This window comes from Pavona decussata, unplaced genomic scaffold (genome assembly GCF_977016875.1).
Source record: "Pavona decussata unplaced genomic scaffold, jaPavDecu1.1 SCAFFOLD_72, whole genome shotgun sequence".
Taxonomy (NCBI): Eukaryota; Metazoa; Cnidaria; class Anthozoa; order Scleractinia; family Agariciidae; genus Pavona; species Pavona decussata.
Window position 1 is genome coordinate 4,348,767 of NW_028145491.1, and position 26,657 is coordinate 4,375,423.

Genomic DNA, 26,657 nt, shown 5'->3' on the forward strand with positions numbered 1-26,657 from the left:
ATGTGTGTGGTGGTCAAAGTAGCAAAGGCTTTCTAGCTGACCACCACCTACTTTTAAGTAAACAAAGAAATGACACTGAGCTTTATTGAGATATTAGAAAATGTAGGAAATGTTTGTAGAGCCTAGGATGTACAAGAGAGAATTACATTTGTGTAAATTAAGGTATGTTCGAGATATATTGAACCGAGCAAGAAATCTAAACAGGACAAGCTTAATAAAAGAAGAACAAAACAATAAATAAATAAAAACAAAAAAAAGCAAAAAAACAACATACAAACAAACAAACAACAACAAACAAAAAGAAAGGAAAAGGACAACACATTATCAGCAGCAACAGCAGCGACAACAAAGATCAAAATATAAGCAGACAATTATTATTATTATTATTATTATTATTATTATTATTATTATTTTTAACTCTATTATTATTATTAGATAGTTACATACTATTATATTTGATCATTAAACAGAACATATATTATTTGATTGACAAGAGATCAGGTGGGCCTTATAAAGTTTCTTAAACCTGTTAAAAGTTTTTGTTTTTTTCAATGCCATGGGGACAGTTTCCCATATGACAGAAGCAGAGTACTTAAAAGTAAATTTGCCTATGTTAGTTCTAACTTGTGGTCGGTGGAAATTAAGCTTGGCAGAATTTCTGGTGTTATAGGAGTGGACAGTTGTTGTAGGTAGGAGGAGGCCCTGTTTAGCTGGTTCATATAAAATTATATTATTACAGTGACCTTGAGTTGTGTCCTTTGGCCTGTAAAAGAAACCTGCCGCATTTACACAATCCATTTGGTTTGGAAATTTAAACCATTAACTTATGGAAGAAGGAGAATTTGTGTGACCAAATCAGCTGAAAGACTACAAAGAGAAGAAATAATTTTTACGTATCACTGGTAGACCACAATTTCTGAAACTTTGCAAATGAAAATATGACATGAACCATTTGACTTTCCAATGCGAAATTTAACACCAAGATGCCAATCAGTAACTCTATTGTGCCTCATCTACAACAACGACCACAAAATTTTTCTGATAAAGCTTCGACAACAAAAACTCTCTGCACTGTCTGTTGCTACCTTTACCTTGGGGTGCACAAAAATTATGTGACATTTCCCTGCCTGTAAATTACAGTATCTTCAATACAGTTACCATCTAAGGCGAAAACTGGTACAGCTTATTCCGGTTGATTAAGTCTTTTTAATTGATCGTCGATAAGCACGTTGATCTTGAGTGGAGAAAGCACAATTACGATGGATTTGTTCTTGGAACAGTTTTCATTACAAAGATGGTCTAGATGGTCACAAAGGGTAGGAACTAATCTTAGTAAAAAAGTGATTTACCGCGCTTGTTGATTGCAATCTCTCCTGTTGCCTTTTTCGTTTTGGTTTAAGTTTCAAGTTTTGTTGTCCTCTCGACCGAAGAACGTTCCGAAGAGCACCCTCGAAAGCGAAAACCTCACCAGGAATGATCACAGTTACGAGCAGCACGGTGGACAAAGGATGATGGGCAGGCCCGTATTCCGGGCCTCAAATCGAACTTTACCAGATCTCCCCTCCGCCTGACCGTGGGAGATCTGGGTACGAGATTACAGAGTTCTTTCCCGAACTCAACCTCTGTCCCAGAGGTAAACTGGGAAGGGACAGCCGCCTTGTCAGCGGCGGGAAAAAGACCTAGCAGGGGCTAGGCAAGAAAACAGCCAACCGAGCACCCCATGCTAGGGTTTTGTCCATTTTCGTGACAAGTCATACAACGTCACGCGTGACAGTAACGGCACCCAGTCACACAACAACCATAAATTTGAATTATTTATGATTATTTTTTCTCCATTACAGGTTAATTATATCCAAATTGGTGTTCAAAAATATTGTATTCATCATTCAAATCAGCGATTAATGAGTTGGTTGGATTTAATCGATGATTGTTTGTGAGTTGGGGTCAAATTATGTGTCATTTATGAAAAACCTAAATTTAGGTTTTTGAGAAACCGAGGATAAAAATTTAGGTTTTTGAGAAACCGAGGATTTACGTTTTTTGAGTTCATTGTTGAATCAGGTATGAATTCAGTGATATTTTCAAAAGTGTGCTTATAGCCCCAAACATCTAACTACTGTGAGAGATAATTTCATAGCGGCTGGGACGCCAAAAGTGTTCGTATCGAGTCATGGTGGCTCACGAGTGAAGTTGTCTCTCTGGCCGTTCTGTGGGTGGATTCTCGGACCTACCTAGGCAATTTGGGGAAGATTTGACTTGAAAAGAAAACGATGTGTGCGATATTTTGCCAGTAGGACCGGGTGGCTCGACACTTATAAAAAAACTACTGAATTAAGATGGCGGGACCTCCATTTCGTCGTTGTATCGAAATTACCCAGAATGCAACTCGAACGGCAAAGGGGAAATTACGGGCTTTGAAAAGTGGCTCGAATCTAATGGCTGATGTTCGAACAGCTGTACGCGTGAGAGGCAAAATTGGAGATAAATGCTTAGTCATGAGATTAAGGTTTGATGTCATGAAGGAATTTGGGTTTTAAAATGAGATTTTGAATTAAAAAATTGGAAGCAAAGATGTGTGTCTTTCAGCTTTGTCGATGCCGCAGAAAACGGGCATTTTTGGTTTTGCTTGAAAATAAATGTTGATATGGAACGGCAAACGGAAGATAAATTCAGTTTATTTGCTCTTAAAGCCTAAAACACTTACTAATTAACACTATTAGTAGACCATAATAATCAGATTTCTGGATTTGAGAACGTGGCCAATCTTGAAAGTGGTAGACTCTAAAAGGGCGACATTAGTCGCTTTTAGCAGTGAAAGGGTTAAACTAACAATACTTTCCCAGGAAATCACCAGCTGTTTGGGTGGAGATAAATGTAGCACAGCTGCCTGTTTGGACTGAATTAATTTGTATCAAGTTATTTGCTTATCCTATGATCATTCCACTTATACTTATGATCATTATCTAGGTACCACTGGAAAGGAAATCTCCCATTCCCTCTTTCTGGTTTACCTTTAATTTAACTGTTGAAGCGAGAATATACTCCCTTTTTATTGCGGTTTGGAAGTAAAACGTATCTTTACTGATCTTTATGTTATCTTTACTTATCGATAGTAAGTACATCATAAGCGTATCTTTATTTATCGATCATAATGCTACTAATGTCCTGTCAGCCACACTTAAATAACACTAACAGCTAAAAGGAAACTTTTTTTTGCGATTTCTAATGACATATTCAGAGGTAATATCAATATCTGTCATTCTCATTTCCCAAGTCTATCAACTACAGATCTGTTGTTATAGTGGTATTCCATGAGTGAGTCTTACGACTCGCTCGTCCTCTGTGACGATTGATCGGCGACTTTTTCTAGAATATCTCCGTGTTTGATGTGCTTTATTTGAACTCATGCTCTTCGAGAGTTGCGGCGTCTTTTATGCAAGGAAGGGGTTTGTCAAAGCCTTCTTTGCCGTACAGGAAAAAGCTGACAATTGTACCTTTTCCCTGCAAAACATAAATACTTCTTATTCCGTTTGTAATGAGGAAAGATTACACTCGGTAAAACGGAAGTGACTTTATTTATGATTGCTACACTGTTGCAAAGACCCTCAAGCTTATCACCTTTTAGATTCAAAATAAGTGACGCTAGGTTTCAAACTGCGAAGTTTAAAAAGAAAAAGAAAGCTGGATATTACCTTGAGTGTGACCGGGCCTCTCTCCTCTAAGTAGAATCCTCCAAGCGTGTCTAGCACCGCTTTGCATTCTGGACTCACGTGAATTCGAAGGGCTAAAAGGGTAGGAAACCAGTATATCATGTGGTGTCAGATAAATCAGTTAGATCATTTTTGTGGACTTTCTATCCAATTTTCAATGACGGATATCCCCATCAGTTGGGCATTTGAACAAAAAATCTCCGTTAGGTTTAATTGTCCAGCAAACATTGACAGGGGTATTAGATGATCAAGCTATATATTAGAGAGTTTATTCAAATAGGTCACTATTTGACGTCAAAATCAGGAATTTTCGGTTAAAAGTATAAATACATTTCAACCGAAATGACCGAAAAATCCCTGACTACATGTCAAAGCGACGCGCACTATTGATTTTTTAGTATCGCGCGGGGACTTAAGCAACCAAAACAAAACAGTTCTGGGCGGGATAGACATGATATGTGAGTATTGGGGATTTAGACTCCTATATTCTTCGTTCTTGTCCGTACGTGGCTTTCATATGACGACTTCCATGCAAGGACGTCCTTGTCTTTGGGCATGAATATAAGTGGTTGGCACGGGTGGTATATAAGGTAACCTACGACCATCAGTGGTCTCGTTTGGAATTGAGATGGCTGGTCTCTGGCTTTCTGTGGGAGTCGATTTGCGAAACTATAACTGTTGCAGTGTGTAAATATTTGTTAAGCACAAACTTGTGGAACCAGTCTGCGATGTCGATAATCTCATTACCCTGAGATACCGCCGAAATTCTGTTGTTCTGTCTCTCGAACTGAATATTTGACGAGGTCAGGCACTCGTGGACAGTTTGGGTGAAATTTGGACCAATTGATGCCAGGTAGTTTTTCCAGAATACCATGTCGGCGAACTTGAAGTCCTCTTTTAATCCTGCTAATTCTCCCCCCCCCACCCCCACCCCCACCCCCACCACCACCAAACTACAATCGCGTACAACGGAGGAACAAACGCACTCGTAAAACATCTGAGGCAAACGTGTGAAGAGCCTGGCTGAGCTGAAGCCAACAACTCAATAGACGCACGATACGCTGTTTCACGCATTGAAAATGTAAACATTCTCTCCTTACCCGTTTATACCGCAGAACTAAAGTATTGCATAAACTTTACAAAACGTTTTCGTCATAAGTTCCATTTACTCACCGAGCCCACTTGATTCCATTCTTGAGGCGTAATTAACGGTATCGCCAAACAAACAGTAACGAGGCATTTTAAGTCCCACTACTCCCGCCACACACGGACCTGAGGGAATGATTCAACCTGTTACTTACAACAGACAGTTTTCATGACACTTTTCCGAACAAGTTACGCAAAAACATTTATGTAACACTTCTTCTCATGCCAAGCAAAACTTGCTATTTGCATAAGGAAATGTTGCAACAAGGGTACATTTGAGAACCTTTCAACCGCGTCCGTTTGCCCGACAATAGCAGGTGTAAATTTCCAATAGGACATTTACATGATGGTGTCATTTGACTACAACTACCAGAATCGTTCAGTTGTTTGTTTTCTCATGCTAATTAGAGCTATTGTTCTTTGCTCTCCACTGGGATTACAAAATTTGAATTTGAAAAGGAAAACGAAATGAATTCTGGTAGTTGTAGTCAAATGACACCATCATGAAAATGGTCTATTGAACAAGGTTTTCAGTAAAACCATGCAATGTTATGTCGAAAAATACGATCATTCTAGCAAAGGGCCAACTTAACGCTTCTAGTGTAAACCAAAGGTAGAAAACATATGTGCTAGATTGATCCACATGCTAGGATTACCCTCTCTGCTACATGAATGCCCTTGACTGGAGATTCCTCCGTTCTACGTCAGAATCTGGAATAGCCTTCCAGATAGTGCTGTTGGGCGAACCTTGTATCAAGCCAATGGCATCTTAAAATTCTTTCAATGATGTTTAAGCAGCAGCGAACCATAGATAGACTCATCTGGAGATCTGCCTACTAACTCAGCTAAATAACTCAGCTTTACATAAACATGTAATAATAATAATAATAATAATAATAATAATAATAATAATAATAATAACAATAATAATAATAAATACAATTTATATAGCGCCAAAATCCAAATGTTCTAAGGCGCTTTACAAAGCTTAATTAAGGTAACAATTAAATTAACAAATTAAGAATTACAATTATTAAAAGTATATTCAAAACTAAGATGCATCATAACCAGAACGCGTACTTGAATAGAAACGCCTTCAAGCTACTTTTAAAAATATTAAAAGAGGCACTGTTCCTCAACTGTAATGGGAGGTCATTCCATAGCTTTGGTGCACAAACAGAAAACGCTCTATCACTATATGATTTCATCTTGGAAAAAGGTACCACTAAAAAGTTCGTTAGTAAGAAGGAGCTAAACCGTCAAGAGCTTTGTAAAGAGGAGACATCTTGTAATTGAAAGGCCTTCTCACGCCTTCTCAAGACAAATTCTGATACCTGTGTGAATGCCAATCCGCAGTTGCACCTTTTTGTGTTTCATATGAGGAATGGTGAAGTCCTTAACACAGCTTAGCAAGTTTAGTGCCATTGAAGCAATCTCGCCAGCGTGTCTGTCACCGTTACGTACTGGTAGTCCTGACACTACCATGTAAGCGTCACCAATAGTTTCAACCTACGAGATAGTTCATCACTGGTTATTTATGATTCGGAGAAACCCCGGAAAATAACAGATGAAAATGATGAATGACGTGAAAATTGTAACTAAATGCTTCTTACGGTGGCCCCTTGAGGTCAAACTGATGAATCCACTTTTCGGGGGCCCCGCGATTTCCTTGTTTGCCGTTTCGGTGATTCGCGTTTACTTTTTTGAATTTTAGGACAAGAAAGTACCGTGTTCTGCTGTATAGTTTTAAGTGTAATAAATTGTTCAAAATCCAAGCAGTTTTGTTAAGTTTGTAAGGCTGAAAGGATGAAATTTCAAAGGAGCGCCCTGGGTATACCAAACAGTAAGAATAGGCAAGACTTCCCAGCAATTGTGCGACTACCTTAAATCCTTTATTAAACCCTGCTCCCCCGCTCTCAAATAAGCCCCTCCTTTTTAGAGGAAGAAAGTTGTTAAGCCCCTATCCCCACTCCCCCCTCCCGCCCCCTCCCTTTTCCTTCACAAGTAAGTTAACCAATTCTCAAGTAGCACGAGGCTGCAGTGGAAAATGTAATTTCCTCGATTCATTCAGTCCTTAGACAGTAAACAGACACGAAGTGATGATACCAGTTACTACCTTGTATACATCGTAGCTATCAATCACTTTGTCAAAGGACGTGTACAGCTCGTTTAGTAACTTCACCACCTGCATAAAGAATATTTAGAATTATAGTTATTGGAGTTAACATTTAAAGATGTGGCCCTCTGCTCATCTAATTGACTGAACTCATTAGCATTACCATCGACAGGTTTATTTTCCGAAAAAATGAGCTTTCACTTCAGGTCCTAACATAAATTTGGCTCTGGTCGAAACAGTCGAATTTAGGTCCACGTGGTTTGCTGTTGTTGTAGAAGTCAGAGATTTACATACAGCTATTTCAATCAACGTTGTCGTAATTTAAAGCCTGGAGCTTAAGCAAGAAGACCGAAAGGTCGTAATTAAATTCAAGGTTCTCAGTGTCATAGGATGGAAGAAAATACTATAAACATTTGCCTCTGTGGTTTATTTTCTGCAGGTGTGAGCCACACATGAGTTTTATAAAGTTATTAATAAATCGTCGCGAAAGCTTTCCGACAATGTTTATTGAAATGACCGATACGGCCTTGGTGACAAAGAAGTGGTATGGTGTGCACCAAGGTTTCCTGATATTTGTGGGAGAATCTCATGAATTTGGTGGGGGGGGGGGGGGCAATTAACGTCGATGACGTCATATTTTATTGTCTGGATCTCATAAATAAAATGCGGTGGATTCTGATAAGCATGCTGTGGAATATATCGTTATAATAGGATGATGTCATGGTGTTGTGAACCTGTTTAACAGGTTTATCAACCAAATCATGTCCTATCAGTTTATCTTATGGCAATCATAGTCGGTATAACCGGTTTTACAGGTTACGCGTGACATAAGATAAAAGTAGAACATGACATTATCCTATTATAATTAATGTATTCCACAATACGTTAATGAGAATCGACAAAATCTTATTAAATCAAGACAATAGCCTATGACGTCATCGAGGTTAATTTATTCCCCCTCAAATTAATGAGATACCCCCAAACATCCGGAAACCGTGGTGCCTACCGTACTACTCAATGTAGAGGCAAAGTGCTTTGGGTGACTGGTGAAGGAACCATCTATACATTGCGCCCACAAGTAGTACAAGCAAGACAAAAGTAGAGGCTAAGGATCTTGTGAGATGAACAACAACCAAAAGTCATGTGCCTTGATGGACAACGCAGACACATCGAAGGAAGAGATGGAAAATGTCGTCAAACAGGACGCTGAAGTGCCTTTTAATACTAAGAAGCTTGAAATTAATATCATTGGCAGCTCTTTCCGCTGTCTGTCTGTAGGGGCAGAGGCATTTGAAGATGCACTTGTCTGAGTGGCCGCTAACAACAAACTGGCTGATCGCGTCGAGATGCCTACGGACTGACAGAGGCTGGTAGATGGACTACAACTGAAAAAGATCAGGGGCAGTTGGGTTGCCCGATGGGACAAAATCAAATCCTTTCTTAATTTGTAAACATTCACGGGAATTCCGATGTAAGTTACGAAGTAGCTGATCATCTGGCCCCTGCTGCTGTACCCGCTGGTGAGATAAAATTCCACCGAGGGATATGGTCAGCAGGTTCAAGGAAAGCAACCAAAGAACGTTGCAGTCTAGTGGTCCCTCAAGGAAAGGGGTTAGATCTCTCCAAGGTACAAAGAAGCAGCGACACTAAGTTCAGAACACAAAGGAGTCGTGGAGATGGTAACTTGAAGAATCCCTGCTATTCGTGAATCAAGATTTAATTAAACATCAAGCACGAATTGTGATGTGGTCACGCCGTACCATAAAGTTAAGGTGATTCCCTCGAAATAAAAGTTGTCACTCTTTCACTGATTGTGTATACTATATATGGGGGGATCGAGGCTGCCGGATGGAGTAGGCGTGATTTCGCGAGCTCCGGCAAAAGGTCGTAAAAAGTTTCGTCAACGCATAGAAACCGTAGTTTACCAAGGATCAACATTGTTAAGCTATTCGACATGCCGACGAAACCGAGTGAAAAGCAAATACGCGAAAGATAACCCTATAGGAGGCAACCTGATCGGCGTAATTGAAGATTTTGCGAAGAAAACGCAAGAGCAGCGAAAGGCGCTGGTTCCTTTGAAGAAGTATTTGGAGGAGAAACTCAGGAGAGACTCCAAAGTTTTCATCGCCTATCACGCAATCTTGAAATTTGTAGACGGCGACGGAAAACTCAAAATAGTGGGAGCAGAAGACCTCAAGAGTATGAAAGGCGATATAGAGAGAAGGATGAAGAAAAGAAATAGCGTAGCTGGAGCACCCAACATGAAACTCTTCTAGAATAGCTTGAGAAATCAAAAGGCGAAATGAAGAAAGATAAGGTAAAGAAAAAGTACATTGCCGAAGCATCAACGTAAGCTTGACTACCCATTGCGAAGTTGAATATATTCCGTATGGCACAGCCTCTAACAAGATTACCCCTCGTAAGAAGTAAATTGTTAAAGTGCCCCTGGGACGAAAATTTCATTTTCCATCTTTTTGCATTTTCGTGTAGAATATGACCTTCTTACTCATGTTACCAAATTTCAATCCTTTACGGCGATTGGAAGTATTTTTTTTAGCTTTTTATTCGAGATTTCACGGCCGCCATTACTTGGCCTTGTTCCGGAAGTTAAGGCTCAAATTACAGGAATGGACGTCATTGGCTCAACACAAAAAATTCCACATGGCTAATTTCATATGGATTCTACTTAATAAACTGTATTCTGCTGTTATTTAGTTCGCAACAGCAGAATACAGTTTATGAAGTAGAATCCATATGAAAATTAGCCATGTGGAATTTTTTGTGTTGAGCCAATGACGTCACTTCCTGTAATTTGAGCCTTAACTTCCGGAACAAGGCCGAGTAATGGCGGCCGTGAAATCTCGAATAAAAAGCTAAAAAAAAATACTCCCAATCGCCGTAAAGGATTGAAATTTGGTAACATGAGTAAGAAGGTCATATTCTACACGAAAAAGGAAAAAGATGGAAAATGAAATTTTCGTCCCAGGGGCACTTTAAGCGTTGACCGTTTTCGTAATGTAGTTTGTATGTATGTCATTGTGTCCCAATTATCATTGGCTGTTTTTATGCTAGAGACGTTAAAGTCGTCTGAGACGTTTAAGTCGTCTCGAGACGACTTTAACGTCTAGTATAAAAACGGTAAATAAGACAGACGCATTTAACGACTGACGACTTTAACGTCTTTAACCTTTCAGACGTTAAATACGTCTAGTATAAAAACGGGACGCCCTTACTGGGACGCATTTAACCCTGACTCATCCACAGACGACTGGCACGAGTTAGCGTTCAGTCTTGAATTTTTTGTGACATTTTTTGTGATATTTTTCTGTTAGGTCGTCTACTTTTATGCGTTCCGTTTTTATACCAGACGACTTTAACGTCTCAGACGTTAAATGCGTCTAGATGACTTTAACGTCTCCAGCATAAAAACGGCCATTGTCTTTAAAATGATGTTCATTAAGAAAAAGTGTATACTGTACTATGTATTATTTCAAAAAATGCAATTAACAGAATGGGACTTGTTACGATCATACACGTTAATCGCGATTAAACATAGTGATAATTACGCTTTCCCCGGTGGTGGTCATACAACAACAAAGTATTTCGGCAGAATGTTTGTTGCACGAGTAAAGAGTCTTAAGGCCCGTTTAAACGGTTTCAACATTTTCCTAACATCCGTTTAACAAAAGCTGAACGGATACTGGGAAATTGTTGGATGACCGGGGTGTTCAAACGGCTTCAACGCCATTTAACATTTTCAAGAACAAAGAAATGTTGAAACGATGTTGAATGGAAGTGTAAACCAATTTAAATTTGATTCAACACACTTTCAACAAGCTCTCAACATTTTTTGCACTTTCAACAATGTTGAACGACCTGTTCAAACGTCCCCGACATACCTCTCTTGGTTCAACAACTGGTTGAACACATGCTGAAGCAAATTTTGAAGCCGTTTAGACGGGCCTTTAGAGGACGGTGTTTTTCAGCTGATTTACAGGTAAAAAACAATAAGTACTAGCGCTTTAACTCTACGGTGTGACATCATCATAACTGAATTTCAACAGGATTTCGAAGCCTAAATCTCGTCTCATTTTAAAGCCAAATCTATGTGTGGTTGTTTAATACGGTCGCGCATCATGACAACTCACTATACATAAGAATAGTCACTGCAGACAGCATTATGTCGAAAAAGATCGAGGCGGCTTTTACCTGCCAGGTGACTATTCAAATCGCTGTGTAAGCGAAAGAAAAGTTAATCTTGATTCTTTACTGGAGCTTGTTTATTTCTATGGCGTGATCTAGAGACGAAACCACGCTTTACCTTTGCAGTGCCGCCACAGCCTTGTGACTACCTGACCTGATAATAGTTAGCAGTTAAACTCAGAAGACAACAAAAAAAGAAAGGATAGGGTTATTTGGATTTTTTCCTTTACAACTTAGGGACTTAATTGCCTTTACTCTGCTGATGGAATGCATGTCCCTGAGAATGGTGGCTGACAAGGCAAAGGTTTCATTACCTGTATTGGGGTACTCTGTGATGCCATACTTGTGAAGCCTACAATATCGCTAAAGAAAATTGTCACACTTGAAAAGCTTTCGGCCTCAACTGGTTTGCCTGCCTTCAGTTCGTCAGCAATCGACCTGTTAAAATAGAAATATCAACTTAAGAAATTGGAAAAGATGGTAACGTTCAAAGCGCAGTTTATTGTCATACAGACTGCCCGCAGTTCAGTTAGTGGTTCTGCAGTGTCGTATTGGGCAATCCCGCCGCTAGTTGCATATCGATTTACATCGTGTGCTGCTGCTATACTCAGATGTTCAGCCCAAGTGTTACGCCACTAATGACGTTTTACCCATCTCAACCCAAGATCCAAACGTGGTAGCATCTCCTTGCAAGCTAGGTTCTTCTGTTTTACTGATACCCATTTACCCATTTAGTTGAAGGAAGACATTCTAAACGTCCGACATGCTAACCACACCCTTCCACCACATTCATTGATTTAATTACAGTTGATCATTTTGCTCATTGTGTGCCAACGGGAAAAGAAAAAACACTTTCTCTATAATGCTGTCACAAGGAGATCTCAGAAAGTTTTACATTTCCCTTAGACTCCCCTTAGGGATCCCAATTACGGTTGAGTTTCTTAACTATAAAATAGTCCAACTTAAGTTCACCCCAGCACAACAATAAAGTTTTATTACGCGTTGGATTTTTTTAAAATTATTATTTAGTCCGGCACCCACACAAACTGAGCGTACAAAACAAGATCAACAGAAATCGTTTTTAAAGTGCCCCTAACCCTTCAATTTGTTTTCTTTTGGTAGATTTCTATATCTGTGAAGAACTCATTTTCGAAAATTTTTTTTTGAAATATTGAATTATTTTTATTTTACGAGCGCTAAAAGTTACTGAAATTTTTAAATTTTTGCGCCCTTTAAGCCCCGCTGGACAAATCTTTGTCTCGTGGGCTCATTAGGAACGAGCCAATGAGAAGCGTCCGATATTTGACACTTTCTTAGCTGTGACGTAAGAAAAGGACACCAGAAGGATTCAGAAGGAATGTTATGCATGCTGATTCCTTTCTCTACATTTCGAGAGTTGCTGCATCCAAAAACCACACATTTTAAAACCATTTTCTCTGTTTACAATTGAAGCATTACCGCGAATCTTCGGATATTTTTGCACGATGTCCTTTTCTTACGTCACGCTCCACATTTGGCCGAGTGGGGGACTAATGCGAACGATAGGTGAAAATATCGACAAGACTGCCTTCACTTCTAGCGCTCGTGAAAAAAAAAAGGATTCAATATTTCTCAAAAATTTTTTCGAAAATGAGTTCTTGAATGATATGGAAATCTACCAAAAGAAAACAAATTGAAGGGTTAGGGACACTTTAATTACACATCAGCAAATATGACAAGGAAGCCTAATGAAGCTATAAGCTTATATGAATAGACTTCGTAAGACTAGTTTATTGCATATTATAGACCCCGCTTAAAAGTACTGTACGTACTTACAGTTGGAATATACAGTTTGCATACCAGAGCAAAACCTCGATTTAGCCAAACTAGGATCGTAGGGTGGTATTGAGAGAAATGTTGGTGGGGCCGCTACTAGGTTTGAGAGCTGGATTCCATTGGTTGAAGATGACTTTGTAATACTCGTATTCAAGGCGGAGGCGTTCGCGTCGCAATCGTGCTTATTTTGATGGCGTGGAGAGATATTGGAGGCTTAGTACAGAAGTGCAGAACAAGAGGTAAGAGATCTTGAAGTTTTATTTGTTGTCTTTCCGCCTCATAAGGTCAGGAAGAAATTGCCAATAGACTTTTTAAGAGGTTTAGAAACTAAGAGACGATCTTTTGTATTTTGCTTCAGTCCAAAACTACGATTTGGACTGAGTGCAAGACTCAGTCGAAAAGAAAGATTTATTGGAAGATTGGAAGGGTATTTGAGATTTGAGAGAAACAAAGTTAACCCGTGAAGTACAGTAGATTCCAGGCTTTCGAGCAAGCACATGGTCTCTGTAGTCTCTAGTGGTACTATTGAACCCTTGGTCATTTACTCAAGTTGTTTGAGAATTCTTGTGAATTTCACTCTAGGGGTAAACGGAAATAAGCTTAGACAAACCTAATTTGTTGGTTAGAGGTGTTTTAAAAATCTTTAAGCTTGGGTCATTTCACAGTTAAGATTAATCTAAGTGCCGCTCTTTCTCAATTATGAGTGCCCTTATCAATTTTAAATACCCATATTATTTTAGGTTGGCAAAGGTTTACGTATCCAGAAGAAAAATCGAAGCTTAGCAGTGAATTCCCTGATCAGTTCTTTGTCGCCAAGGTGAGAACTTCAAAGATGGGTCATGCGCTCGAGGGTCACTTTATGAATTCTTGTTTCCATAAACGTGGAATTATTCCTGTGAAATCAATTACTCTTTGGAGATTTCATGACGTGTTTTTTTTTCCACAGTTGTCTAAACTGTTGTGTAGAAGTGAATTTCTAGAGTTGCTATTTTGGAGTGAGCCCAGTTCAATAATATAGTGCTAAACAATTATAAAACAGCCGAGAACCAGTCTGGTTGTATTTTAACCTACAATGCAGGTCAAAAGTGTTGGGACACTTAGCGAGATACTACTGAAATAATCTCCCCCACCCCCTCCCCCCCAAGCAATGTTGAGATTTGACACTACAACACAGATATCAACAAAAATACTGTTTATCTGCATCTTCCAACATTGTTTGGGGGGGAGGGGGGTGGTACGCTCCAATTGTGACCCCAAAAAGCCAACTTTACTTGGAATACATGATTATTGGACAGGTGTCCCAACTACTTTTGACCTGCATTGTCTGAAAGTGAGTATTTGAAAGAGATCAGGTTTGTGGCGTATTGGTTGATGAAAAGCGGGGCTTCTTATGAGAACTCTTGTTTGGTAAGCAAGAAGAACATATTTGTGAACAATATACAAGGAATTTCAATTGCCGCACTTTTCGTATTGTCATATTAGAGTATGGATACGGGAAACAGAAGTCAATATCCACAAGGCTGGAGCTTGTATGTTTGGCGATGGTTCAAGAACGAGAAGGAAAACGCTGTCTGGCCGAGTTTATAGCAAACCGCGGGAATTAAGCGGTGGATGAAGCATTATCATTAGCGAAAGAATTTTCTCACGCTGAAGAGCAGTGTCTTCGCCTGAAGAAATCGCGAATACAGCTCTTACAAGAATCTAAAGATGCGCCATGCGTGGACGGTTGCGAAGGAAGGTGGTTCGTGGCGGCAAATGAGGTTCTCGACAACCAAGGAATAATCCCCTCGGTTTTCTGCAATGCGATTTATACAGCCCTGTCTAAAGGTCGAGGAAAATTCCGGAATATTTATTTGTATGGAACTGACAATTCTGGAAAGACTTTTATGTTATCGCCATTGAAAATAATTTATAACACGTTCTGTAATCCAGCAACGGGCTCCTTCGCATGGGTTGGGGCGGAACAAGCAGAAGTCATTCTTTTGAATGACTTTCGGTGGAATCCAACAATAATCGCGTGGGCTGATCTTCTCCAGGCGCTAGAGGGCGATACAATCCATTTACCCGCACCAAAGAACTTTTGTTTAAGAGATATTGAACTAACGCGCGACACGCCTTTTTTTGCTACATCGGATGCCCCGATTGTTTTCATTAGAGCCGGTGCAATAGATCAGACAAACACAAACATGATGGACATTAGATGGTCTTTTTTCCGGTTCTGGAAGCCCATTTCACAGAGTGAACAGCGAGAAATCGCGCCCTGTGGACATTGTTTTGCACGATTCATTCTAGAGAATTCTAGCAATGTTTACATTGCTGACTGACGGCGACATGATGCTCGCGACAATACTCAGTAACGTTTGCATTCATTTCGCATCAATGAAGAACAGTGTTTAAAAATAAACTATGGCCGGGTACTCTTGTTGAGTATATAAAAACAATTGTTGTATAATGCGCTCCAAAGGAACGTGTCTGAATAGAGTTTACAACATTACTCAGTAAATTGAATGTTTTATATAAAGAGCTAATTAATAGCTTTCTTTTCTTGTGCTTTTACTGAGTACTGAGTTGAAAATGCGCAATAACTCATATAATGAAAGAAATATTTTCTTCAAACTAAAGAAAACATACATACTTTCTAAATTTGTGTTCATTTAATGTCAAATACGTTTTCAATTTGCATAAATCTCCACTATTTAAAGTGAGTATTGTAGTGAGTAATGTTCAGTTCTTTACGTCAACAAAATGCAAATGTCACGCATGTGATAAACTTCTCGTTGTCACGAGTTTTACAAAGTGACAATTACAATTTACACAAGCATTTTCCTCAGAAAGCATGAAAATGAAGTTACACTTTACACGCTTTAGAAATTCACAGAATATACTGAAGTGTAAATAATAAAGCATGTTCAGTTTTCACAGTTCCGCATTGCGTGATTAATATTTGGTTCTACCGCCTTTAGAGGCAAGGATAGCTTCTATCCTTTTGTTCAAACTGGCAATTGTGTTATCTATAATTTCAGTACAAATACAATCAAAAGCTCTTAAAACTCTAGCCTTGGTAACTTGGTATCCCTTGACCACGTTAACAGCACTTTTTCCCAACTAGTCGTTTTCAGACAATGCAGGTCAAAAGTGTTGGGACACTTAGCGAGATACTACTGAAATAATCTCCCCCCACCCCCTCCCCCCCAAGCAATGTTGAGATTTGACACTACAACACAGATTTCAACAAAAATACTGTTTATCTGCATCTTCCAACATTGTTTGGGGGGGAGGGGGGTGGTACGCTCCAATTGTGACCCCAAAAAGCCAACTGTACTTGGAATACATGATTATTGGACAGGTGTCCCAACTACTTTTGACCTGCATTGTACATTGTAGTTCGTTTCAAGCAAGGGAACAGGGAAAGTTCAATGAAAACCATGTTATTCACTGTAAATTGCAAATTTCAATAACATTTTAAGACATCTCATTTAACATTTTATTGTGTCGACAGCCTACATAGGATTCATTGCATCAGTCAAAGCAGTATGCCAGAGCAAGACCATGTACTTTGACGTCATACTCCAAGCCACGAATAAAGAATACAAGCTTGCAAAAAGGGGATGGCTCCAAACGCCAACTTTACAACTTTACGTGTTGCCTGTTAATGTCACTTGTTTATAGAATATCTTTTCTTACTATTGAAATTGTAAAGTGTAATTAATAACCTAGCATATACACAGTTTTGTAACAGTTATTTACAAATGGTTTTACCAATGTGAAATACAGCCGTTTATCTTACGTTATCTTGCATTAAGGTATAATATCCAACCCACGTTATGCCACACCATATAACCTGTTTGGCTTCCCATACAAAACAGCGGCAGCTAGTGACAACTATAACTAGTTAAAACGTGGCTTAATTCAGAGTGAGCAAAGAGATATAAAAACAATACACATCGAACTAGCGGCACAAATCAGCTTTCAATAAGATATTGCTTAGTTTAACAAAGAGAAATGGACGGTGAACTAATCAATGGAATGGACAATGAATTCCAGATTTTATTCCCTTGATAAAGGATGCTGAACTGCTTTATATTCGTTCTACAACATTGTGATCTATAGTGAGAGGCAATTCGAGTTTCGTACTGATGAACCTGCTGATAAGTTGTGAAGAGATTACGAAAGCTATAGATATAGATGCTATTGATATCGAGGACTTGACAAGACGTGACTTGGCAAGATGTTGGCTAAATAAAGGGGGCGGCATTTAGTAGGTAATTAACAAATCGGCGGCAGTTTTCTATGGTCTATACTCTTGTAGACCATTAAATGACGTCAGAAAATGTTCAAAACTCAAGTGGAACCACGAGCCGCAGGCGAGTGGTTTCAGTGCCAAGTTTTGGACATTTTATGGTCTATAAGAGTATAGACCATAGAAAACTGCTGTCGATTTGTTTTTTTACAATAACATGGAAAAAGAACGAGCGGAATCGGCTATTTTTTCCGTGGAGAAAGCGCACGCGTTACATCTGACGTCATTTTTATTGTCTGTACTCTTATAGACAATAGCTACGAGCCAATCAGCGCGCGGGAATTTGGACAGTTATTGTAAAATCAGCTTTTGATATCAGCAGCAGTATGTGCATCTGCAAAAGGTAAACACAGTTCATATTACAGCAGTAAGTGTAAGATCGGGCAATTCCTCAATAAGTTAGGTATAAACAAGACGCTGTGGGAGCGTTTACTTGGGCGCCGTTGTATTAGGAGTATCTGAGCATGCACGTTAGTTCAGTCTTTGGTGACAGGTGAACGATAAAAGATTTGCTGAGAGTCTAAGGCATCATATTTGCGATAAACGTGATGTAGTTCGACCGAAAATGTCACGCAAACAAAATTAAACATTACTCTCTTTAATACTAAACACGTCGGATTTTGTAACCATGAGGTGCATCTAAGATAATGATGGATTTTAGCGACAAAGGAGTATTTGCGGTTCCAGTGGTAATGATGAATTTTGGCGACAGAGGGGTATTTGTGCGAATACCTTTCCACCCTGATACCCTTTTTTTCTGGGCTTTCTGTGAGAGATGTTCCAGCTTTATAATAATAATAATAATAATAATAATAATAATAATAATAATAATAATAATAATAATAAAGAAGTTTAATTCCATCATCATCGCAGTTAATCTGAATTACAATGTGGTTACAATTGTACAACTATAAGAATTACATACTGTTAATCAATCAATGAGGGACTGGGTTACAATAAGTTTCATATCAAAATTACAAATAAATTCATACTTATGCAAGTTAAAAATTGGGTATAAAGTCTAAAAATCTAAAGATCGTTGAAAGCTAAAATAGTGCTTGGGAAAAAACTATGGCGCAATCTTTCTGTCCTGCATTTAATTAATGTATATTTATTAGCGCTTCTCGTTTGATAGTGATGCATGTGCTCTCTCATTACTGGAAGATGTTTAACAAGAGGTCCTCCTCTTGAGATCTTTTCAAGAGTTTTAACACAAAGTTCACTACGTCGTTCGTCTAATGTTCTTAAATTTAGGAAATGAAGAGCTTCTGAGTAGGAAAGCGCGAGAACTATGATTTTGAACGCACGTTTCTGTATGCGTTCTAACTCTTGTGAGAGGTAGGAGGGAAGAGCGTGGTGCCATACTACACAGCAATATTCTAGTAAGGATCGTATCAGGGCGGAATAGATAGAAATTAGATCATTAATCTCAACGCCCCCTCGACGGAGTACTCGGAGTATATGAAGGCGTTTAGAAGCCTTGGTGACAATAGATTCAATGTGATTGTTCCATTTTAAATTATTCTGAATGACCAGACCAAGTACTTTATCCGAGGTTACAAGCTCTAATTGTTGATCATCGATCTTCAAATGAGGGAGTTCTATGGGATCCTTTAGGAAGCAAATCCGCATTTCTTTGCATTTTTTAGCGTTAAGTTTCATCCAGTTACTGGAGCTCCAAGAGGCGATGGTATCGAGACTAGCTTGGATAGTTGAGTTGCTATTTCTTACAAGCCCTTCAGACAACGATACGTCATCGACATACTTCCAAGTGCAAGATTCGGGATCTGGGATATTCAAATTGTTGATCATTACCAGGAACAATATTTGGCCGAGTTTTGTTCCTTGGGGAACGCCGGCAGTTATTGGGAGCCAGTCAGAGATCGAGCCAGCCAGCTTAACGCGTTGTCGGCGGTTAGTCAGAAAACTTTTAATCCACGGTATTAAAGATGTGCGAACGCCTAAGACCAGAAGCTTTTCTATTAGTACATTGTGCCCAATGCGATCGAAAGCTTTAGAGAAGTCGAGAAAGCAAAGGCGGAGATGTCGTCCGGGTGAGTCGAGATACGTAAGCCAGTTGTGAATCATGTCAAGTAGACAAAACGTGGTTGAAGTTCCTTTCAGACATCCAAACTGATTTGGGTCGATTTTGTCCTTGACATCGTCGATTAACCATTTGACCACGAAATCTTCAAGAACTTTGGCCAAACAAGGAGTCAACGAGATAGGTCTGAAGTCGCCCTCATCCATAGGTGATTGTATTTTTGGGATGGGTATTACATTAGATTCTTTCCAGACTGCAGGTACAATGCCGGATCGGAGTGATGTATTGAAGATAGTGGTGATGGGTTCAGCCAGTTCATATGCGAACTCTTTAACTATGCGACACGGTACGTTATCTGGACCGTGGGCCTTTGAAGGTTTGATGGCGAGCAGCTTCTTGCAGACTTCGTGGGGCTGCACAGTTAAACTTCCTGCCACAGCAGGAAGAAAAGCAGGTAGTATGTTGCCGTCAAGTGGTGGGATGTCCGCGTTAACTGAAACGTAGAACTGATTTAAGCTATTAACAAGTTCTTGTTGGCACATAGTTTTTCCATCGTGTTCCAGTGAGAAACAAGAGGGCTTTGCAGATCTGCCAGACATTTGATTAATGATGTTCCACCACTTGCGGCAATCATCTTTCTTTAGGTGTTGTACTTTGCTCTTGTAGAACGACTTTTTCATCTTCGCTATTTCTTGTTGGACTTTGTATTTCAAGGAACGCCAGGCTGGAATGTTGCCGCTGTGAAAAGCTTTTTGTCGATCTTTGATCATAAGCTTGAGTTCAGGTGTTATCCATGGTTTATCTGTTCCATGCAACTTGATGGTCTTTACAGGGAAGATCCGATTAATGGCGTCAGTTAGCTGGGTAGTAAAAGAGGAAGCTAGGTCGTCAACGGACGAATTGTGACCGAGATCAGTGAACCAGTCATGTGTGGCAACCCATCTTCCAAAAGCATCGATTCCAGAACGAGGGTAATGGCGCACCAAGCGCTTAGGGGATTTAACCCACGGAGATTGCCTGTGCGTTAGACTAGGTTGCCACAGTACGATGTTGTGATCACTTGAGCCTAGCGGGGCATGAATAGTTGGACTGCTATACAAGTCATGCATGTTTGTTACTATAAGATCTAAAACCGCAGAGTTTCTGGTAGGTTGTTGGACGACTTGCTTTAAACTGTGATGAGTCACCAGGTTACTACAGTCGAAATCATTGAAATCGCCGAGAAGAACCAGACCATGATCAGGGTGTTCGTTACGCAGACGATCAGTAGCATTAATTAAATAGTCGTTCAGTTCTTTATGACTTTCGGCAGATCGGCCTGGAAGGTGATAAACAACACAGATACCCATGCCAGATAAAGGTCTAGGCAGGCGTTTTGGGCGCAAAGTGAGCCACAGGCATTCGAAGTTCGGATTTTCTAAGTCCAATCGCCGTTTACAAGGTATTACATTGCTCAAATAAACGCAGATCCCGCCACCTCGGCCAGCAACACGATCTTTACGGAAAAGATTGAAAGCACTGGTAACAGCGCACGATCGCAAAATGTCACACAGAACGTGCAATATGACACGCGTGCAAAAAGACATGCGTTCTATATGGGACGCGCGCGGATAACACAAACCTCACTGAACATCCGATTACCAGAAAGTTAACTCAACGAATCTATTTCATGATCACTGGAATAGGACAGAACTTTAATGACAAAATCAAAGCGCTCTGTGAGTGACCAAAGAATGAACTATTTCAAATTATGTCTACAGTTATTTGTTTATTAAAACGCAAAAAAGAAAATAAACTTCACTCGCACTGGAAAGTAACGCAAAGGTCGAAGTGTACGTTCATTCTTTTAGTGGTTTTGCGTGATTGCCAATGAACAAAATATCATGACACAAAAGAGAGTGTTTCCAGGATTTAAAAGGGCTTTAAATGAAAGAAGCTGGGTTTATAAAGTGGAAAGACACTGCAGCTCCCGTGGCGATTGAATAACAAGCAGAAACCGTCCAGTTTTCCTTCCAAGAACCACCGAAAATATTTTCTTTCTGAATGCCGCATCGCCGGATGAAACTTGATACACGTGAACGATTTTGGTTGCCTAGCACGTGACCGATTTCTTCCCGGTGTTTTCAGCGTGGCAATTCCTTTCTGCATCCAAACGACGGCTTATTTCAACGTTTAGTAACATCGGAAGGGGCTTTCAGTTTTGCTAAGGCCCGGGTGCTAAAGTTCCTATTTTGGCTTTATCCAACGTAAAAATAAAAATGCGTTTAGCGTTGCGGTACTCAGTTGTTGTTGGTATGAATATGCAAATTTCCGGCGTTTACGTTTGTTCCAATGAATCGATCTTATCGCTAACACTCGACTCCGAAGGAAAGATTTTTTTTTTCAGATTCTACGTTTAGCGTGTCAATTTGGCGTGCCCGTGCGTTCACCTTTTTCCCTGTTTTCCCGTGAGGATCACATTTTGGTTTTATCCAAGTGAACGTAAATAAAGAAATTAATTCGTCAAGCCGGCGTTGATTGTCACCGTGCATTAGCAAACTTTCAGTGTCTACATTTGTTCTGGTGAATAGATCTTATCGCTCACACTGGACCCCGAATGAAATTTATTTTCGAAGCTTTAGTTTTAGTTTCCTACTTTACCCACGGAATGGTCTTGAATCTTTAAAGTTAATTGAACGTTTTCTTTTTTATATTGCGGCCAGTTTCTTTTTTATATTGCGGCCAGAGAAATGAAATTTTTTGATCGGCTGTATGTAAATTCAGTGTTAACGGCCTGATCTTATCGATTACGTTTGACACCGAATGGGGATTTATCGAGAAGAGCCAATAGAGCGTCTGAGGTTAATTGAAGTCAAACTTTTGGAAAATATCCGTCCTGAAAGGAAAGTTGCCCCTTAGTTTCGTTCAATGGAAGGAGTTAGCAGACAACACACATACTAGCTGTTTTCTTTTAAGAATACGATATTCGTTGTGTTGATTTTACGTCCTTGTTTAAGTCCCGTAATGGCGGCTTATGATGAATACATGCAGACTTGCAGACTCGGCCAACATGTAGCGCACGCGCAGTAGATCACTGCGTTTTGGCGTAGACGAAGAAATCATATTTTATAACTTGGCGCTCCGCCCAAGTAATAAACTAGAGAAATAATACATAGACGACAACGTTTTGTAGGGTAGATAAAACCGAGTTTTTAAGCAACAATTCGTACGAACAGCTTTAGAGATCTTCTTTAAACAAAACTAATATGAGGTTTCCAAGAAAGGTGCTGATTAATAAGGGCATATAATTAAGTCTCCACAACTTGCTTGATCGTAGTACTTTCCAGAACTAGAGCGACATCAACATTGACCTTCTTTTTCCTTGGATGAAAAATCATAAAATTCGCTTTGTCAAGTTTAAAGATAGCATATTCACTTTAAGTCTAAATCATTATTTTTGCAAGTACATTATTAACAATAGAAATTAGGTGATTGTGATCCCTATGACAAAAATCTACTTGTATCATCAGCAAAGAGAAGAGATTGTGTCAGACTAGAGACATTAGGTATAACTTTAACAAAGACGACAAACAAAAGAGGCCGAAGAATTGACCCCTACATGTGAACACCACATGAATTTTTTTTTTTTGGAATGAGAACTAAAAGAACCAAATTGGACAAATTGAATCCGTCTCACCAGAAAGCTTTTTATCCACGCTAAAATAGCGTTCCGAATACCAGAGCCTTGTTGTAGTTTTTCGCGCAATATTTAATGATTGATAGCATCAAACGCTTTACACAAGCTCTAGGAACTCAAGACGCCCAAAGTTGTTTTCATTTCTGTCGATGCCTGACGATACATTACAAATTAAATCAGTTAAAGCTAATGCAGTCGAATTACTATTTCATAGTCCAAATTGTTTCAAATATAAAACACTATGCAAGTTAAAAATTCAATCAGTCGGTTGTAAGGCTTAAGAAGGCTCGAAGGCTGGAGGAATTGTTATCGGTCAATAGTTACTTATTTCCACTTTTGAAGGCAAATGATCCCGAACTTTGAAAGTAATGATCACATTGAAACACATGAAATACACCAGTACACAATGAAAGGATGACTATGTTTACAAGGGGCTTTGCAATATTTTGACTGAAAATTTGGTGTATTAAGGTGGCCGAACACAGTTTGCGCGCACTTTACTTTTTTCTGTTAGTGATGCTATTAAGCGCGCGCTAGGGATGTGGTACGCAAATACGGCGGTCGATAAAGTAATCCCTCAATTTCACATAAAATGGATAATAAAGTTTAGTTTTGATCCTAAATAATTAAGTTTCTCGTCTATGGACTCTTTTTCTTTTCTTTCCGAGCAAAAAAGTCATTCACAAAGACCTTTTGCATGCTTTTCATCTTTGCCATGAAACCCAATTAAAGCCACGCATGCGCATTTGACCAAAAAATTGCGACTGGTTGCTTTCGTGGAAATGAACTGTTTTCTAAGGAATTGCTCATTAGAATTTCGTGAAATTTTTGCATGAAAATAGTTCCCCAATAGTGTAACTCGGTTACAAAGAGAAACCTAAATCTAACAGAGGGTATCTTCACAAAATATTAAAATGCAAAATCAATATTTACATGATTATAGTGCAACTGTGTCAGTGTTTTGTGAGTTTTTCTGGATACAAAAAATGGAAAAAATCTAATGAGTACATTTTCTAAAAATAAGGGAAACCTACTATTTATAGACGTTCAATAGTTCGCTACGTTGCTATGGAAACGGTACTTAGCTCAACAAGACGTACGAAAAGACATTCTTTCTTAGTTAGTCTTTCACCATACCAATTTTGGGCGTCCAGAAATACATAGATTCCAAATAACGTCTTCTAACACCTGTACACCAAAAAAACTGTATTCGGCCACCTTAATTGTCGAGGCGTGTTAGTTCTCGGCTCACGCTTTCAGAACGAGGAACAGTAAATTGAGCCTAAATTAAAGAGTTTTCAGACATGAACAAGACCACTGAGTTCAGATTATCTGCTTTGGTTCGCATGTTTATTTGGGTTGTGTAGTTAGTGTCCGTTAAAATACTCATGTCTTCCTAGCGAGATGGAATTAACGGATCATGAACGGATCGTCTATCACTTTCTCTATTCGTACCAATCCTTTGAATCGACAAAACGTCGCCCCTGGCCTCCCTCAAATTATTTTAATAAGCAAAGTCCCTATTAAGAAGGTATAATGAGAAGCATTTTACGGATCATCAAAGGATTGAGCTTTAACTGTTTGTACGGATTGTAATATCAATCAACTTACTTTGGTAGCATCTTGTAAAGCAACTCTTCCGTTTTGGCTTTTTCAATTTCTAACTGCTTAGTTCTTTCGTCAACCAGTTCCTCCAGCTGATCAGTGTATTTCTCCATCATTTGAAGCATGTTGTCCACAATGTCTGTGTTTCTGCAACCAAACAAGGCCGCGACTGGTGTCAAATTGATACCGAATACCACAAACATTTCCCAATGAACGTGTTATACTAGGGAAATTCGTCCTATTAACAAGTTTTAAAGAGTACCTACATATTGTCTGCACTTATGGACGATTGGTGTGTAAATGAGTTGTTGAGTGGCCCGTGGTTGGTGGGAATTGAGGCCAGGGGCCCGTTTCTCGAAAGTCCCGGTAACTTATCGGGCCCGTTAAGTATATTTTTAAATATTTTTTCGCCGATTACACGGTGACTACAGGCATGATACTTGGCCAATGTTATCATAGAAGTATAAGATTTTAAAATTTAGTATTGAAAGCTAACAAAAATTGACTTCTGTTAAGAAACATTATCACGAAAATCACTTATCAAGCCCGGTAAGTTGCCGGGACTTTCGAGAAACGGGCCCTAGGGCCGGCTTTATGCAACCATTTCTTACATTCTGAAGGATTTGGATCACCTAAAGGTGATTTACCACGAACGGAGAACACAAACAGAACGCGAGGAAATCCTTTGAAAGGCAGGGATGACTGCAGAAATATTCTGGATTGCATAAAGCAGCTTATGATTTGTGAAATGTTTCTGCGGATATTGTGTGTGTGTCCTGGAGGATTTTCTTATGCACTGTATTGGACCACTCAGCTGAAGTAGGTCTACTGAAGATAGGGAACACATAGTGCACGCAAGAAGATCCTTCGGAATCCAGGGAACGACTGCAGAAAACTCCTACTTATCTGAAGAGTCTTTCTGCTATTTTTATTCATTTTTGTCAGAGTTGTGAAGTACTGAATGCGCTCACCAAAGGACCAGCGGAAGAAAGTTCTCTTAAGCGAACTGAGGAAGTATTTGAAAATAAGTTAAATTTTTTTACCTCTTTTAAAATTTTAATAATTATTGTACATCTCGTCATAGTTTTAGAACGAAAAGTCTAACCTCTGACGATTCAATTTATGTTACGTTCTTATATAACAAATTGTTGTTGTTGCAACCAGATTCAGGAACCAAACTATTGCAAATAGTCGGTAAGTAATTTCTGAAATATGGCGTAAATGCAACTACACAAATTTGACGATTCATTTAGCTCAATGTAATTTTACAATACGTTGGGTTTTTCAGTGCACAGCGATCACGTGACCGATGACGTCAGAACAACAAGGATACTACAAAACGTTCTTTACATGTACTTCTATTACCATATTGGTTGCCTTCTGCCTCCAGCTGGCGAACCTATGGCCATACAAAGTTACCCAGACTCCCTTATCTTTACAGTTACGGTTAGCCCCCTAAATGTTTTACAAAAATATGTAAAGCCTAACTTTGAGTAACACTTATCAACAGCTTTCCAAATACATCCAATACACACAGTGAAGAAAAACATTTTTTGAGTGAAGTCACGTAACTTATGACGTCATCGCTCTAAGTTTGATATGACACATATTTGATGGCATGTATTATTTCCATTGGAGTCGAATCCTCTTGGATTTCAAATTGACAAAGTTATTTTGCATTCAAACTTTTTCAAGTGCAATGGATTCTGGGAAGGTTCTTGTTATAATATAATTATACATTACTTTAGTACTTATTATTATAAATGGCAGTCTAATATTAGGGAATATTCCCTGGAATATTAGGATTATATTATTATGATTACCGTATTTTCTCGATTAAATGCCGGACCCCGATTAAACGCCGGCTTCGTATAAACGCCGGGTCAAAACTGCCGATTTTTAAATAAACGCCGGGGGCGTTTAATCGAGAAAATACGGTATTATTATTATTATTATTATTATTATTATTATTATTTAATAATAATACTTTATTAGTAGAAAAACAAACAACAAATACAGAAGGTGATTAAAAAATATCGGTA

The 26,657-nt window shown here is 39.1% G+C and overlaps 3 protein-coding genes across 3 annotated transcripts in view; 1 reads left to right on the forward strand and 2 right to left on the reverse strand.

The window, feature by feature from the left end:
- Positions 1-26,657, reverse strand: part of LOC146477062 (uncharacterized) — a 450,556-nt gene that overhangs the window by 338,585 nt on the left and 85,314 nt on the right. The window lies entirely within an intron of this gene.
- LOC146477073 (atrial natriuretic peptide receptor 1-like) overlaps positions 2,660-26,657 on the reverse strand; it is a 69,639-nt gene continuing 45,641 nt past the window's right edge. Inside the window, exons 14-20 of the mRNA XM_085114090.1 lie at positions 24,622-24,762; positions 11,490-11,613; positions 6,973-7,041; positions 6,191-6,365; positions 4,884-4,982; positions 3,693-3,784; positions 2,660-3,501 (exon numbers count right to left, since the gene is read on the reverse strand). Coding sequence (XP_084970216.1) covers positions 3,394-3,501; positions 3,693-3,784; positions 4,884-4,982; positions 6,191-6,365; positions 6,973-7,041; positions 11,490-11,613; positions 24,622-24,762 — 808 coding nt within the window. The 3' untranslated portion in view covers positions 2,660-3,393. The remainder of the gene's footprint in view (positions 3,502-3,692; positions 3,785-4,883; positions 4,983-6,190; positions 6,366-6,972; positions 7,042-11,489; positions 11,614-24,621; positions 24,763-26,657) is intronic.
- LOC146477074 (uncharacterized) overlaps positions 24,010-26,657 on the forward strand; it is a 28,260-nt gene continuing 25,612 nt past the window's right edge. The window contains exon 1 of the mRNA XM_085114134.1: positions 24,010-24,368. The gene's annotated coding sequence lies outside the window, so the exon portion shown is untranslated. The remainder of the gene's footprint in view (positions 24,369-26,657) is intronic.